Source organism: Ipomoea triloba, chromosome 1 (assembly GCF_003576645.1).
Source record: "Ipomoea triloba cultivar NCNSP0323 chromosome 1, ASM357664v1".
Taxonomy (NCBI): domain Eukaryota; kingdom Viridiplantae; phylum Streptophyta; class Magnoliopsida; order Solanales; family Convolvulaceae; genus Ipomoea; species Ipomoea triloba.
This window is the reverse complement of record NC_044916.1, coordinates 17,637,828-17,654,188: the sequence shown is the minus strand read 5'-3', so window position 1 is coordinate 17,654,188 and position 16,361 is coordinate 17,637,828. Positions and strand designations below refer to the sequence as shown.

At 37.5% G+C, this 16,361-nt stretch overlaps 2 protein-coding genes and 1 long non-coding RNA gene across 4 annotated transcripts; all 3 read left to right on the top strand.

Annotated features, from left to right (window-relative positions):
* The first annotated feature begins 217 nt into the window (after nucleotides 1-217).
* LOC116008480 lies at nucleotides 218-2,062 on the top strand. Its single transcript, XM_031248691.1, has 5 exons — nucleotides 218-347; nucleotides 947-1,019; nucleotides 1,175-1,193; nucleotides 1,746-1,865; nucleotides 2,004-2,062. Exons 1-5 carry the CDS (start codon nucleotides 218-220, stop codon nucleotides 2,052-2,054), a joined length of 393 nt encoding a protein of 130 aa, XP_031104551.1. The 3' UTR covers nucleotides 2,055-2,062.
* An 8,242-nt stretch (nucleotides 2,063-10,304) lies between these two features.
* On the top strand, nucleotides 10,305-14,151 carry LOC116001546. Of its 2 annotated transcripts, XM_031241430.1 has the most exons (8): nucleotides 10,305-10,794; nucleotides 11,174-11,271; nucleotides 11,586-11,610; nucleotides 12,037-12,102; nucleotides 12,243-12,376; nucleotides 12,545-12,760; nucleotides 13,433-13,490; nucleotides 13,797-14,151. In XM_031241430.1, the coding sequence occupies exons 1-8, from the start codon at nucleotides 10,597-10,599 to the stop codon at nucleotides 13,884-13,886; spliced, it is 885 nt and encodes a 294-aa protein (XP_031097290.1). In that variant the 5' UTR covers nucleotides 10,305-10,596; the 3' UTR covers nucleotides 13,887-14,151. The 2 variants fall into 2 exon arrangements, with proteins under 2 accessions (XP_031097290.1, XP_031097295.1); XM_031241435.1 differs by lacking the exon at nucleotides 12,545-12,760.
* Nucleotides 14,152-14,534: 383 nt separating this feature from the next.
* Nucleotides 14,535-15,375, top strand: LOC116001562. Its single transcript, XR_004094242.1, has 2 exons — nucleotides 14,535-14,756; nucleotides 15,021-15,375. It is a non-coding gene; the product is annotated as an uncharacterized LOC116001562 (long non-coding RNA).
* Nucleotides 15,376-16,361: the final 986 nt, after the last annotated feature.

The following is a 16,361-nucleotide window of genomic DNA, read 5'->3' as shown; positions in this document are numbered from 1 at the left end:
AAAGCCTAGAGTTAAGAGTCCAAGCACAACTGGTAAATCCACTGCATCAGATTAAACTTAGTAGTACTGTCAGTTTCTCAGTTCAGGACTGTGGGTGATTTTCACTAATAGTGAACAAGTATTTAACTATTTCTTTGTTGGTTTACAAGATTTTTTATTTTAATTTTTTGTAATATTTATTTCATCAGTAGCTGCAAAATACTGGACAAATTTGCATATGCACTTGAAATTGCTGGTAGTACTGGATAAATTTTTTGTAATATTCTTTCTGCACTTCTGCAGATATTCAGCCTCCTTTGTGGACAAGAAAGAGATACCACCTGACCAGTATGCACTTGAAATTGCTGGTAGTTATTGCTTATTAATATCTCTACTCATACCACTTAACTGGGATATATTTTCATAACTTTTTTGGAAGGTGAAAGGGGTTTTGACCTTATTCGGTGTGTGTGTATGCGCGCGTGCATATAGCAAAACTCAGCCAAAAGATTTAATACATGTAAACAACCTTCCTTCGTTGTGGATGGATTTGTGGTAGATAATTGCACAGAAAAGGAATTGCATTGAAAACGTATTAAAAAATGAAACTGAAATCAGATCTTAGGATGCAATCTCTTGGAAGAACACAATTAATTTATCCATGTCTAAGATGGATTGCACCTTATTGATTTCAGAGAATGCAAAATAGTGAACATTTCATAGTTTTTGGCTATGCCTCAATCACATCATAAACTTTTCTTTTACCATTCCATGGATTGAAGTCAAGGTTGTGGTGTTACACTGTGGGTAAACTTTTGATATTAGGGAACTTAACATGAAATTATTACATGTCTGATTGCAAAGAATTATTTGTCGATTATGATAAGCAGTGTGTTACACAGTAAGGTTCAGAATATCGTAACAAGTTTAGATTGATATGTTTCTGACATCAAATGCTTACAAACAGGTTTCGCGGTGAAAGAGACTTCGAAACTGGGTCCTCGGCCAGAGAAGCCAATTGAGATATATGAATTTGAAAGGTTTCTTTGATTTCATTTATATTTTCTTCTAAATTCAGTTAATACGTTTTTTTTTTTTTCACCATTTAAATATGATATTGGATAAATTGTGACTGAGTCCATCTTTTGCTCTGTACTAATGTGCCTAATATGGATTTGGCGGGATGTGTATTCAGCTGCCCCTTTTGTCGGAAGGTAACACTAAACATTTCTCTTCTTCTTCTTATGACCTTAGAATGTTGCACATAGTTTAATATTCTGAAACTGGAGATATTTCTATCAGTATGATAGAATGCATAGTTTTTTTTTAATATTGAAATTTCACATTCAGAAATGGAATTGAAGATTGAATTTACTCTTGGATATGGTTGATTTCATCTTGCTTGTAATGAAATGTCAAATGCTCATAAATGTTGGATTCAGGTAGTGTTCAATTGGTCTATATGTTTGCATGAAATGAAGCCATGAATCCTTCTATAAGGAAGAATTTCTGATTACAAAAATACTTTGTATAAAAAAAACTTTCTAATAGCCTTTCTAGGTAATTGTTTTGCTCTCAGAGCAGATTGCATCTTAATGGAATAAAGTCACTCCAGTCTGCTTTCATGACACTGTAGGAAGCCTTGACCTCTTTACCTTTTACTTTTAAAATTGGTTTATCAGACTCTTTTAAATAGATCTGATGTTGCATTTATGGTATTTCATTGGAAAATTCCTTATCTGCCAACCACATATAATTTACTATAGGTAAGGGAAATTGTCGCAATTTTGGATCTTGATGTCTTGTTCTATCCTTGCCCAAGAAATGGCCCAAATTTTCGTCCTAAGGTTGCTCAGATGGGTGGAAAGCAACAGTTTCCTTATATGGTAAGTCGAAACTATGGACTTGGACAGTGCATTTAGGAATCTTAAGAATGTTACAATATCTTCTATTTGCATCACGGCAATCCTCATTGCCTCTTGGATTGTTTTACAAGTGAGTGTGTAAGGTTGTGCCTTTTACAGGTTGATCCAAACACTGGAGTTGCAATGTATGAATCAGATGAGATAATATAGTACCTGGTTGGAAAATATGGTATGCCACTGCAGTGTGCTGCTTGCTTCTTTTTGGCCTCGTTTTGTTTAACTAGTCTTATAATGAATTAATACGCCTTAAATGGTGTATTTATGTAGATTATATAAATATGTATGTATATGCATGTTTGTGTATTCATATATGTACGTACACATGCGTGCCTTCCAGAAATTACATTGTTACATTTTGATGTCACTTTTTATCTTCTCATTTGTTTTCCATCTCAATCTGCACTATTTATGATATGTCACATACCTTAGCTCCCGGGTTATCCTTTGTGTAGGTTGTTGGGTCCCTCCATGTGGAAGGGACAAAACACAACAAAACAAAATAATAAAATAAAAAATGTTTGGCATTTTGTTTCTCTTGGCTCAAGACACCATTTTCAACTTCAATTACTTCCCATTCCATTTTGTCTCTTTCGGCAGTAGAGAGAGGCATCAGAAGAGGGAATTTTATTTTCCCATATTATTCACTCAATGTTTCGGCAGTAGAGAGAGGCAGAAGACAGTGGAAGAAAAACCATTTTTCTCTCATTCCATTTCGGCAGTTTTGCAGCAGAAGAAAGAAATCATTTCTCTTCTTCATATTGGTGCTATTTTGTCGTGAGTTTGCTGAAGCTCTGTGTACTATCTTCATCAAATATTTGAAGATCAGCTTGTATTTATTCCAGGCATCTCTTTGGATAATCTCGTAATATTTGTATTCATTTTTATCCTAGTTTTGGAGTTGAATATTTTGAGTACGAGATATTATTATGTTTAGCCTGTGGATGTGGAAGAATGTTTTGGCCTAGGAGTTGATATATTTGATGATTTGTGGATGTATGGCTCACGTGGTAGACTAAAACTTTGTACCCGAGATTTGTGATAGTGGAAATTGTTGTTGTTGGTGGCCCGTGGTTTTTCCCCGTTATTTTGGGGTTTCCACGTAAATCTTGTGTTCCTTGTGTTCATATTTATTTTTGGGCTATTGTGTATTATCTCGTATTTGTGCACCGTGTTGGTCTTGTGATTTTAATTGTCACAGGCAGTGGGATTTTTCCCAACAAAGTGGTATCAGAGCCCTGGTTGTTAATTCGGTATATTTGACATGGAGGCAAATACGAGTAATATGGTGAGAGGTATATTTGACATGGAGGCAAATACGAGTAATATGGTGAGATTGAATGGTAAAAATTATCACATTTGGAAAGCTATGGTGAGATTGAATGGTAAAAATTATCACATTTGGAAAGCCAAAATGAAGGATCTCCTGTTTGTGAAAAAGTTACATCTACCTGTGTTTGCAAGTACAAAGCCTGAAAATATGTCAGATGAGGAGTGAGACTTTGAACACCAACAAGTTTGTGGATATATTCGACAGTGGGTTGAAGATAATGTTTTGAACCACATTATTAATGAGACACATGCCAGGAGCCTATGGAATAAACTTGAGACCCTGTATGCTTCTAAGACAGGCAATAACAAATTGTTTTTGTTGAAACAGATGATGAATATAAGATACATGGAAGGTACATTGATCAATGATCATGTTAATGATTTTCAGGGCATTCTTGATCAGTTGTCTGGTATGGGCATCAAATTTGAGGATGAGGTACTTGGTCTCTGGTTGCTTAATACTCTACCAGATTCTTGGGAAACATTTCGAGTTTCATTGACCAATTCTGCTCCCAACGGTGTTGTGACCATGGAATATGTCAAGAGTGGTATCTTGAATGAAGAAGCAAGAAGAAGATCTCAAGACACATCTACTTCTCAATCAGATATTTTGGTTACAGATGATAGGGGGAGAAACAAGCAAAAGGGTCAGAGGGGTAGAGATAAAAGCAGAAGCAAGTCAAGGTCAAGGTACAAGGATATTGAATGTCATTATTGTGGTAAGAAAGGTCACATCAAGAAATATTGCTTCAAGTGGAAAAGAGAAAAGAAGCAAGACAATAAAGATGGTGACACCGGGAATCAAGTTGCGACAGTTAGAACAGATTTACTTGTTGCCTGTGATGAAAACGCCATCAACGTTGCATGCCATGAGACAACTTGGATTGTGGATTCAGGTGCAGCCTACCATGTTACACCAAGGAAGGAATTCTTTTCTTCATATACTCCAGGTGACTTTGGAGAGCTCAGAATGGGTGATGATGGTCAGGTGAAGGTGACGGGTATCGGTACGGTTTGTTTGGAGACAAGCAATGGCACAAAGTTGGTACTTAAAGATGTCAAGCATGCACCAGATATCAGACTGAATCTTATTTCTACAGGAAAACTTGATGATGATGGTTTCTGTTGTTTCTTTGGTGATGGGCATTGGAAGATCACTAAAGGCTCACTGGTTGTTGCACGAGGTAACAAGTCTTCTAACTTGTACTCTTTGCAAAGTTCTGTTTCTGATGATTCAGTGAATGTGGTAGAAAAAGAATGTGCATCAGAACTGTGGCATAAACGACTTGGTCACATGAGTGGGAAGGGGATTGATTACCTTGCCAAGAAGAGTAAGCTTTCTGGGGTAAAGGAGGCTAAATTGGACAAGTGTGTTCACTGCTTGGCTGGAAAACAGAGAAGGGTTTCTTTCATGAGCCATCCTCTTACAAAAAGGTCAGAGCCACTTGATTTGATACATTCTAATGTGTGTGGACCAATGAAGGTTAGATCACTTGGAGGTGCATATTACTTTGTAACCTTTATTGATAACTATTCTAGGAAACTTTGGGTCTACACTTTGAAGCACAAGAGTGATGTGCTTGGTGTGTTTAAAGAGTTTCATGCCCTTGTTGAAAGACAGACAGGGAAGAAATTGAAGTGCATCCGTACTGATAATGGCGGNATGGTAAAAATTATCACATTTGGAAAGCCAAAATGAAGGATCTCCTGTTTGTGAAAAAGTTACATCTACCTGTGTTTGCAAGTACAAAGCCTGAAAATATGTCAGATGAGGAGTGAGACTTTGAACACCAACAAGTTTGTGGATATATTCGACAGTGGGTTGAAGATAATGTTTTGAACCACATTATTAATGAGACACATGCCAGGAGCCTATGGAATAAACTTGAGACCCTGTATGCTTCTAAGACAGGCAATAACAAATTGTTTTTGTTGAAACAGATGATGAATATAAGATACATGGAAGGTACATTGATCAATGATCATGTTAATGATTTTCAGGGCATTCTTGATCAGTTGTCTGGTATGGGCATCAAATTTGAGGATGAGGTACTTGGTCTCTGGTTGCTTAATACTCTACCAGATTCTTGGGAAACATTTCGAGTTTCATTGACCAATTCTGCTCCCAACGGTGTTGTGACCATGGAATATGTCAAGAGTGGTATCTTGAATGAAGAAGCAAGAAGAAGATCTCAAGACACATCTACTTCTCAATCAGATATTTTGGTTACAGATGATAGGGGGAGAAACAAGCAAAAGGGTCAGAGGGGTAGAGATAAAAGCAGAAGCAAGTCAAGGTCAAGGTACAAGGATATTGAATGTCATTATTGTGGTAAGAAAGGTCACATCAAGAAATATTGCTTCAAGTGGAAAAGAGAAAAGAAGCAAGACAATAAAGATGGTGACACCGGGAATCAAGTTGCGACAGTTAGAACAGATTTACTTGTTGCCTGTGATGAAAACGCCATCAACGTTGCATGCCATGAGACAACTTGGATTGTGGATTCAGGTGCAGCCTACCATGTTACACCAAGGAAGGAATTCTTTTCTTCATATACTCCAGGTGACTTTGGAGAGCTCAGAATGGGTGATGATGGTCAGGTGAAGGTGACGGGTATCGGTACGGTTTGTTTGGAGACAAGCAATGGCACAAAGTTGGTACTTAAAGATGTCAAGCATGCACCAGATATCAGACTGAATCTTATTTCTACAGGAAAACTTGATGATGATGGTTTCTGTTGTTTCTTTGGTGATGGGCATTGGAAGATCACTAAAGGCTCACTGGTTGTTGCACGAGGTAACAAGTCTTCTAACTTGTACTCTTTGCAAAGTTCTGTTTCTGATGATTCAGTGAATGTGGTAGAAAAAGAATGTGCATCAGAACTGTGGCATAAACGACTTGGTCACATGAGTGGGAAGGGGATTGATTACCTTGCCAAGAAGAGTAAGCTTTCTGGGGTAAAGGAGGCTAAATTGGACAAGTGTGTTCACTGCTTGGCTGGAAAACAGAGAAGGGTTTCTTTCATGAGCCATCCTCTTACAAAAAGGTCAGAGCCACTTGATTTGATACATTCTAATGTGTGTGGACCAATGAAGGTTAGATCACTTGGAGGTGCATATTACTTTGTAACCTTTATTGATAACTATTCTAGGAAACTTTGGGTCTACACTTTGAAGCACAAGAGTGATGTGCTTGGTGTGTTTAAAGAGTTTCATGCCCTTGTTGAAAGACAGACAGGGAAGAAATTGAAGTGCATCCGTACTGATAATAGACAGACAGGGAAGAAATTGAAGTGCATCCGTACTGATAATGGCGGTACAGGGAAGAAATTGAAGTGCATCCGTACTGATAATGGCGGTGAATATAAGAAATTGAAGTGCATCCGTACTGATAATGGCGGTGAATATTGTGGACCGAAGTGCATCCGTACTGATAATGGCGGTGAATATTGTGGACCGTAGTGCATCCGTACTGATAATGGCGGTGAATATTGTGGACCGTTTGATGAGTACTGCAGAAGGTATGGCATTAGACATCAGAAAACTCCTCCTAAGACACCTCAGTTAAATGGCTTAGCAGAAAGGATGAACAGGACTATTATGGAGCGAGTCAGATGTATGCTTGATGATGCAAAGTTGCCTAGTTCTTTTTGGGCTGAGGCGGTTTCCACAGCTGTTCATGTAATCAATTTATCTCCTGTTATTGCTTTGAAAAATGAAGTTCCTGATAAAGTTTGGTGTGGAAAGGATATTTCTTATGATCACCTCAGAGTCTTCGGTTGTAAGGCATTTGTGCATGTTCCAAGAGATGAGAGATCTAAGTTGGACTCGAAGACTAGACAGTGCATTTTCATTGGTTATGGGTTTGATGAATTTGGCTACAGGCTGTATGATCCGGTTGAGAAGAAGTTAGTCAGAAGCCATGATGTAGTGTTCTTTGAAAATCAAACCATTGAGGATATTGACAAAGTGAAAAAGCCAGAATCTCATGACAGTGGAAGTTTGATTGACATTGAGCCAGTTTCCCGCAAAGATACAAATGATGTTGATGAGGTTCAGGAAAATGGTCAGAATGGTGATCCTGTACCGGTCTATCAGGATGATACAACTGATGCAGATGGTCATGTTGATGATGTTGTGCACCAGGAACAAGAAGTTCCTTCGCAGGTTCCAGTTGATCTTCCGAGAAGGTCTGATAGGGAACGGAGGCCATCTACTCGTTATTCTCCCAGCCAGTATGTGTTTTGACTGACGGGGGAGAACCTGAGTCTTATGAAGAAGCTATGGAAAGTGAGCAAAAGAGACAATGGCTTGAGGCTATGCAGGATGAGATGAACTCCTTATATGCAAATGATACCTTTGAGTTGGTGAGGGCACCAAAGAACAGGAAAGCTTTGAAAAACAGGTGGGTCTACAGAGTAAAACATGAAGAGGGCACTTCAGTTCCACGGTTCAAAGCTAGATTGGTGGTGAAGGGTTTCAGCCAGAAGAAAGGTATTGATTTTGATGAGATTTTCTCTCCTGTTGTGAAATTTTCATCCATCGGAGTTGTGTTAGGCCTAGCAGCCTATTTGGATATAGAAATTGAGCAGATGGATGTGAAGACAGCTTTTCTCCATGGTGATTTAGATGAGGAGATATATATGGAACAGCCTGAGGGTTTCAAGGTCAAAGGGAAAGAAGATTATGTTTGCAGATTGAAAAAGAGTTTGTATGGTTTGAAGCAAGCTCCAAGGCAGTGGTACAAAAAGTTTACTTCTGTTGTGAGTAAGCATGGGTACAAGAAGACTTCTTCAGACCACTGTGTTTTTGTGAACAGATATTCTGATGATGACTTTGTTATACTGCTGCTTTATGTTGATGATATGTTGATTGTTGGTCGCAATGCCTCAAGAATTCAAGAGTTGAAACAAGAGTTGAGTAAGTCCTTTTCTATGAAGGACATGGGACCAGCAAAGCAAATTCTTGGGATGAAGATCATCCGTGACAGACAGAACAAAAGGCTGTGGTTATCTCAAGAGAAATACATTGAGAAAGTTCTTGAGAGATTTCATATGAATGAAGCTAAGCCAGTCAGTACACCTCTTGATATGCATTTCAAATTGTGCAAGAAGCAATGTGCTTCTAGTGAGAAAGACAAGGAAGAAATGCAAAGAGTTCCTTATTCTTCAGCTGTTGGTAGTTTAATGTATGCCATGGTATGTACGAGACCAGATATTGCTCATGCAGTGGGTGTTGTTAGCAGATTTCTCTCAAATCCAGGGAGAGAACATTGGGATGCTGTTAAGTGGATTCTAAGATATCTTCGGGGTACTTCAAGTTTGAGTTTGTGTTTTGGTACAGGAAAACCTATTCTTACCGGGTACACAGATTCAGATATGGCTGGAGAATTGACACCAGGAAATCTACTTCAGGTTATTTGATTACTTATGCAGGGGGAGCAGTTTCATGGCAATCAAGGTTGCAAAAGTGTGTCGCTTTGTCTACCACTGAAGTTGAGTTCATAGCATCTGTTGAGGCCAGTAAAGAAATGCTATGGATGAAGAAGTTTCTTCAGGAGCTCGGGTTTGTTCAAGACAGGTATGTGCTCTATTGTGATAGTCAGAGTGCAGTTCATCTTGCAAAGAACTCTACGTTTCATTACAGGTCAAAACATATTGACACGAGATATCATTGGATAAGAGATATCTTGGAATGCAAGATGCTTGAACTTGAAAAGATTCATACCGATGATAATGGGTCAGACATGATGACCAAAGCGTTGCCAAGAGGGAAGTTTGAGGTGTGTTGCTCTATCGCTGGGATGGCGATGTCTTCCACATAGTCGGTTGGGGGAGATTTGTTGGGTCCCTCCATGTGGAAGGGACAAAACACAACAAAACAAAATAATAAAATAAAAAATGTTTGGCATTTTGTTTCTCTTGGCTCAAGACACCATTTTCAACTTCAATTATTTCCCATTCCATTTTGTCTCTTTCGGCAGTAGAGAGAGGCATCAGAAGAGGGAATTTTATTTTCCCATATTATTCACTCAATGTTTCGGCAGTAGAGAGAGGCAGAAGACAGTGGAAGAAAAACCATTTTTCTCTCATTCCATTTCGGCAGTTTTGCAGCAGAAGAAAGAAATCATTTCTCTTCTTCATATTGGTGCTATTTTGTCGTGAGTTTGCTGAAGCTCTGGGTACTATCTTCATCAAATATTTGAAGGTCAGCTTGTATTTATTCCAGGCATCTCTTTGGATAATCTCGTAATATTTGTATTCATTTTTATCCTAGTTTTGGAGATTGAATATTTTGAGTACGAGATATTATTATGTTTAGCCTGTGGATGTGGAAGAATGTTTTGGCCTAGGAGTTGATATATTTGATGATTTGTGGATGTATGGCTCACGTGGTAGCCTAAAACTTTGTACCCGAGATTTGTGATAGTGGAAATTGTTGTTGTTGGTGGCCCGTGGTTTTTCCCCGTCATTTTGGGGTTTCCACGTAAATCTTGTGTTCCTTGTGTTCATATTTATTTTTGAACTATTGTGTATTATCTCGTATTTGTGCACCGTGTTGGTCTTGTGATTTTAATTGTCACAAGGCAGTGGGATTTTTTCCCAACATAGGTGATGGACGGGTCCCACTTTTATTGTCTCTCGGTCTGCTAACTGTAAGCAACATAATATTTAGTCAAACTAATTGGATATATTAGGATTATAGATATTTAATTTTGGCTTCTGCCTTTCAGACTTTGACAGAAGGCTTTGCTAACTCTTTACTCGAGTTTTCTCGCAAAGGCTAACCCTCATGATTCTGCAGGGATCTTCCTATACTCCATCTAAACTTCCACCAAAGCCTCTAGAGATATGGGCATATGAGGTAAGACCTTCCTTGCTTGGACGAAAGATAATATCTATTTGAGTTGATGTGAATCCGTTTTGAGCCGTTTTCATTTATATTGTACATCTATAAAATGTTCCTTCATGATTGACATGTAATCCTTTTGTTTCAGCCTTCTCCGTTTTGTAAAATTGTGCGTGAAGTACTTGTTGAACTAGAGCTGCCTCACATACTTCACAAGTATATATATGTGCTACTATGACTATAGATTTGCTCTGTGGAGGGCAACTCATAGTTCCATCTATACTCAACAAAAATATTAATTCCCCATGCATTGGCATTTAAAAAAAAAAATATTTTCTTTTATTGATAACATATGTTTAGGAAGGGTCAGAAAAGCTACTTGAAATTCTTCCCAGAGAGTACAAGTGGGGGAAAATTTCCATAAGTGGAAACCCGCTGTACTAGGGAATTTGAATTGGTACTACTGCATTACTGCTTTTTTATTCCGCCAGTAGTAGTATAAGTGGGAATAACAATGGTTTGCCTAAGCCACGGGCAGTTTCTCCCTGTTTGCCTCATTTGCTTGGTGATTCAGAGGAGTTTAGGCTGGGTGATGAGCTTTCAAGCTGTTCTGATAGTAACAGTAAAGCTTCCCTCCGAGGAGGAAGCTCTCTTGGATTCTCCAACCATTATTTGCCTGAAAAAATCGAAGTTGCTGTTGATGTCGATGAAGGTAATATTCACATTTTCTGTGTCCCATTTATTGTATTATAATAATAATTAATATTATTATTTTCTCCCAAAGAACGTCAATAGGTCACTCCCATTGGAACCATTTATTGTATTATTACTCTAATGGCTGATGACCTTTACTTCTTGCTCCTTCCAAGCTATGCCATTTGACCATTTCAGAATTCATATCAACACTTTACTGACTTTGAGCTGGATTGGTTGGTGTTTGTTGACTTGCCATGGGTGGTTTTATTAAATGACTGACCATGTTATAAACCTCTTACCTAATTCATGTGATTTGGTGATATTGTGATATTCTATTTTCTGATTACTTTGATCCCATTCTCATAATCAATTATTTATCCTTTGGTGTGATGCAGTTCTTGGAAACTTTGTATCAGCTCTCAATCGGTTTATTGCTGACCGCTACTCATCGCATCACTCGGTTTCTGAATATCATGTATATTAGTTTTTCAAGGTATTATGAGTAGCACTTCAACATTTTCTTTTATCCATGCCCTACTGATATCTGCGAGTTAATCATATATACTTATTTTCTCATAGAATGAAAATATAGCTTTAAATACGAAGAATACTTAATAACCATTGCCTAGGATGTCATTGGTCATTCAGTCCTGCTAAAAATTCTCATATGTGCTCCCCTGTCTAGAATATGTATTTGGATTTCAGTCTTTGTGAGTATTAGCCTATATATTCTTTTCAGTTGGTTTTCATGTAGTTTAGAAACAAAACCTGTCTATGCCTTCTGACCCACTCTCTTTCCTGTTACAGATATGGAATTGCTCCAGGGATGAAGGTATTGTCTCCATGTTAAATATGATAATAATCTTTTAACTTTGAGGAGGGAGGTTTTTTCCTCGGGTTTTCTACTGATTCAAAATCTTGTCAGTATTACAAACTAGAGCTGCCTCGTTCATATATTCTTCTATCTCTCATTGTCCTAGTTACCTAGTATCTTGCATTCCCAGACATCCAGCATCTTTAAAAATTAAAAAGATAAATAAAAACCGAAAAATAGATGTATTGTCAAATCTCATTTCAAGTGTAGGCTTTAGTTCTTCACATATTTCGTGCAATTGTTACTTTCTGATTTATATGCATATGTGTTTTTTTTTTTAATTAATATCTAGACTAAGTTATCTCATTCTGAATATTGGGATTATATGTCTGATAAAAAGTGGATTAATTTGTCGGTAAAAAAGTTCCTCCTTCCTTGTGACAGCTGATATTCGTGTTCATGAATTCTTCAAGACATCCTATTTCAAAAAAGGGATACATCCAATTCCAGGTGCTAAGCAAGCTCTGCAAAACTTATCCAGATTCTGCAACCTTTCAATAGTTACGTATGTACTCCATGGCTACACATGTAATGGCTTTTTATTGTGATCTTAGTGTTGAGTTAATGATCATTTGGTAATTTCTTCACAGGTCCCGACAAAATGCAATAAAGATCACACAGTTGAGTGGATTGAGAAGCATTATCCTGGTCTTTTTCAGAATATGTACTTTGGAAATCATTTTGCTTTAAATGGAAAGTCCATACCAAAATCAGAAATTTGCAGGTACCGAAATCAAAATTCATGGTTGTGTGTGTTGTCAGCTTTGCTTAAGCCACTTAATTCTCGGTAGTTTGGCTTCGGAGAATGGTATTCATAGATTATTGCAGACAGAAGGAACGAAAACTAGAAATGTTGTCTAACGTTATTCTCATGATGAACCAACTCTGGTAGGTCACTCGGAGCAAAAGTTTTGATCGATGATAATCCAAGATATGCGATCGAGTGTGCTGAAGTTGGAATGAAGGTTCTTCTCTTTGATTACGAAAATTCTTATCCATGGTGCAAGGCAGAGTCAGTTGAAGGCCACCCTCTAGTCACTAAAGTTCATAATTGGGAAGAAGTGGAGCAGCAATTAGTATCGTGGACTTTTCCCAAAATCGTTGCAAAGTAGGTTCGGTAGATAATTTGATGATTCATAAGAGTTCTTACTCTTGTATTATCCTTGGCCCTGGCTCTAGGTGGAATGATGGTGGGAGACCATTGAATCAAATCTGTGATAATAGATAGACCTGAGTTGATAATAAAAATAGAGATACTGGAATTGCTAACCTTATCGCAACGCTGCAGCTCTGCATTGCAAACAACTGCCTGAATTTCCAGCTCATCCACACACCTGAAATCCCTGAATCGCTCAGGGATTTCCTTAAAAACGACAGTAACATCTTTGTCGGTGTTGGTGTCTCTGATGATGCTGCAAAACTCGAGAGAGATTATGGATTGGAGGTAGTGAATACTGCAGATCTTAGGCACTTGGCCATGAAGGCGAAAGCTGGCCACGCCATGCAGGGCTGGCCCGTTTGACAGAGGAGATACTTGGATTAGCATTGGTTAAGCCTAAGGAAATTACGCTCAGCATGTGGGACAATGAATTGCTGAGTGAAAAGCAGATTGAATATGCTTGTATAGATGCCTTTGTGTCATGGGATATCGAGAAGCATTTGATTTGATGCTGTTATATCACATACAAGCTTTTTTCTTATTGTTGTTCTATGAATGTGGAAGGAGTCGAAGTTACTTCAATTTGCCACATTCTTCTTAAAGATCTTATTTATTCTACAGATGTGCTCGTGGCAGCCCCAAACGCCAGTCATTGTACCAGAGAGTCGGACATTTCCAGGTTTTACCCTAGTTTCCCTAGCTTCCCGTCATTTTCTATTCAGATTTATAGTGGAGTCTAAACAATCATGCCAAGAAAATGAAATGAAACTTTGTTTATTGAAGAAAAGTTGGTTCAGAATACATGCTCACAACGAGACCTCTTTGATCTAGCTAATAATTAAAACGTTGCTCAACGAGACCTCTTTGATCTAGCTAATAATTAAAACGTTGCTAGAATTCGTTCATGTTAGACTTTTTTCTGTTCTCCATGCCATGACAGAATGTCAGACCAAAAAACATAATTATCTGCTTTGCATTTTCCTAGGTTCCGTACTTAGAAGATCCAAATACCGGGGTGCAGATGTTTGAGAGCGCAGAGATTGTGGAATATTTACGTGCAACTTACGCTCTCTAACGAGTTAGGCTTGCTGTAATCTTTTTCTGTTTTGATTTCTCCAAGCCACTGCTGTATAATATTTTGGTCTATCTGGTTTATCTCTGAAGCAACACCTACACTTTCTGATTCACATAGCAGGGGAAGCTTGAACTTGCATTTCACTGGAAAAATTGTGTCCATAAAGAATTTGGGGACTTATGTAGTATAAAGTATAAACCAACAGTGATCTTATAATTTCTGCAGAAATAATAGAACAAGAAAGTATGTCTGTCTGTTCCATTCATTCTGCCTGTATGTAATGCATTCATACCCTAACCTGCTACCACCCATTTCTAGTGAGGAGTATTTGCATGGACAACTCAACTGGTTCCAAATGTGAAATTTGTTACAAGAGATCAAAAATCAAGTCTTACAGCGGTATTATGGGAGCAACCCAGGCCCGGTCCTATCATTTTATAGGCCCAGGGCGTAACAACCAAAATGGGCCCTATATGAAATTAATATATATTTTCATAACTAAAATTTAAATTAAATAAAGCAAAAAAATTATAATATCAAGTAAGTTGAAATAAAATTTATAAGTTTTTAACAATATTCTTGCATACACAATAATAATAATAATNGCATGTGGGACAATGAATTGCTGAGTGAAAAGCAGATTGAATATGCTTGTATAGATGCCTTTGTGTCATGGGATATCGAGAAGCATTTGATTTGATGCTGTTATATCACATACAAGCTTTTTTCTTATTGTTGTTCTATGAATGTGGAAGGAGTCGAAGTTACTTCAATTTGCCACATTCTTCTTAAAGATCTTATTTATTCTACAGATGTGCTCGTGGCAGCCCCAAACGCCAGTCATTGTACCAGAGAGTCGGACATTTCCAGGTTTTACCCTAGTTTCCCTAGCTTCCCGTCATTTTCTATTCAGATTTATAGTGGAGTCTAAACAATCATGCCAAGAAAATGAAATGAAACTTTGTTTATTGAAGAAAAGTTGGTTCAGAATACATGCTCACAACGAGACCTCTTTGATCTAGCTAATAATTAAAACGTTGCTAGAATTCGTTCATGTTAGACTTTTTTCTGTTCTCCATGCCATGACAGAATGTCAGACCAAAAAACATAATTATCTGCTTTGCATTTTCCTAGGTTCCGTACTTAGAAGATCCAAATACCGGGGTGCAGATGTTTGAGAGCGCAGAGATTGTGGAATATTTACGTGCAACTTACGCTCTCTAACGAGTTAGGCTTGCTGTAATCTTTTTCTGTTTTGATTTCTCCAAGCCACTGCTGTATAATATTTTGGTCTATCTGGTTTATCTCTGAAGCAACACCTACACTTTCTGATTCACATAGCAGGGGAAGCTTGAACTTGCATTTCACTGGAAAAATTGTGTCCATAAAGAATTTGGGGACTTATGTAGTATAAAGTATAAACCAACAGTGATCTTATAATTTCTGCAGAAATAATAGAACAAGAAAGTATGTCTGTCTGTTCCATTCATTCTGCCTGTATGTAATGCATTCATACCCTAACCTGCTACCACCCATTTCTAGTGAGGAGTATTTGCATGGACAACTCAACTGGTTCCAAATGTGAAATTTGTTACAAGAGATCAAAAATCAAGTCTTACAGCGGTATTATGGGAGCAACCCAGGCCCGGTCCTATCATTTTATAGGCCCAGGGCGTAACAACCAAAATGGGCCCTATATGAAATTAATATATATTTTCATAACTAAAATTTAAATTAAATAAAGCAAAAAAATTATAATATCAAGTAAGTTGAAATAAAATTTATAAGTTTTTAACAATATTCTTGCATACACAATAATAATAATAATGAAAACAATTTTTTTGTGGGAAGGGATGTCCTGAGCAGGCCCTGCTAGTAGGAAGCACCTTTAAGCCCGTACCATACTCAGACTAATCTCTGCTCGCACTGGGAGGCAAAGTGCTGGCCATATTGGTGCTCCATACAAGGGGGGGATCGAGCGACCTCCTCTTAAGGGGCAAGAGTGCCGAGCCACTCACACCAACCAAGCTGGTTAACAACTCTAAATTCTTTAGTAAATGCAAAATAATTAATAACTGCATTGGTCTCTTCATAAATAAAGAATGGTAGTTTATAAAAAACACTGAGACTCAATCTCATGACCTCCCATATGGGAGAGTCACTACATGCCATCTAAGCACAAGGTGCTTGACACAATTGCATTGTTATTATAGTAAATAATAAAGTAATTATTAATAAAAATTTACAAAATAAAAATTACAAATAAGAGCAGAACATGACATCTTAATTATTGTGATCAATAAATAAAACACATTAAAACATTATAAATGATATTCATAACTAAATATGAAACATAATTAATTGGATAAAATAGTTCGAATGGAAAAACACTTTATAAATCACACATATTCTCTATTGATATCATATTTATAAATACTTTTCCTTTTAGTTAGATCAATTTCAAGTGTTTTTTTT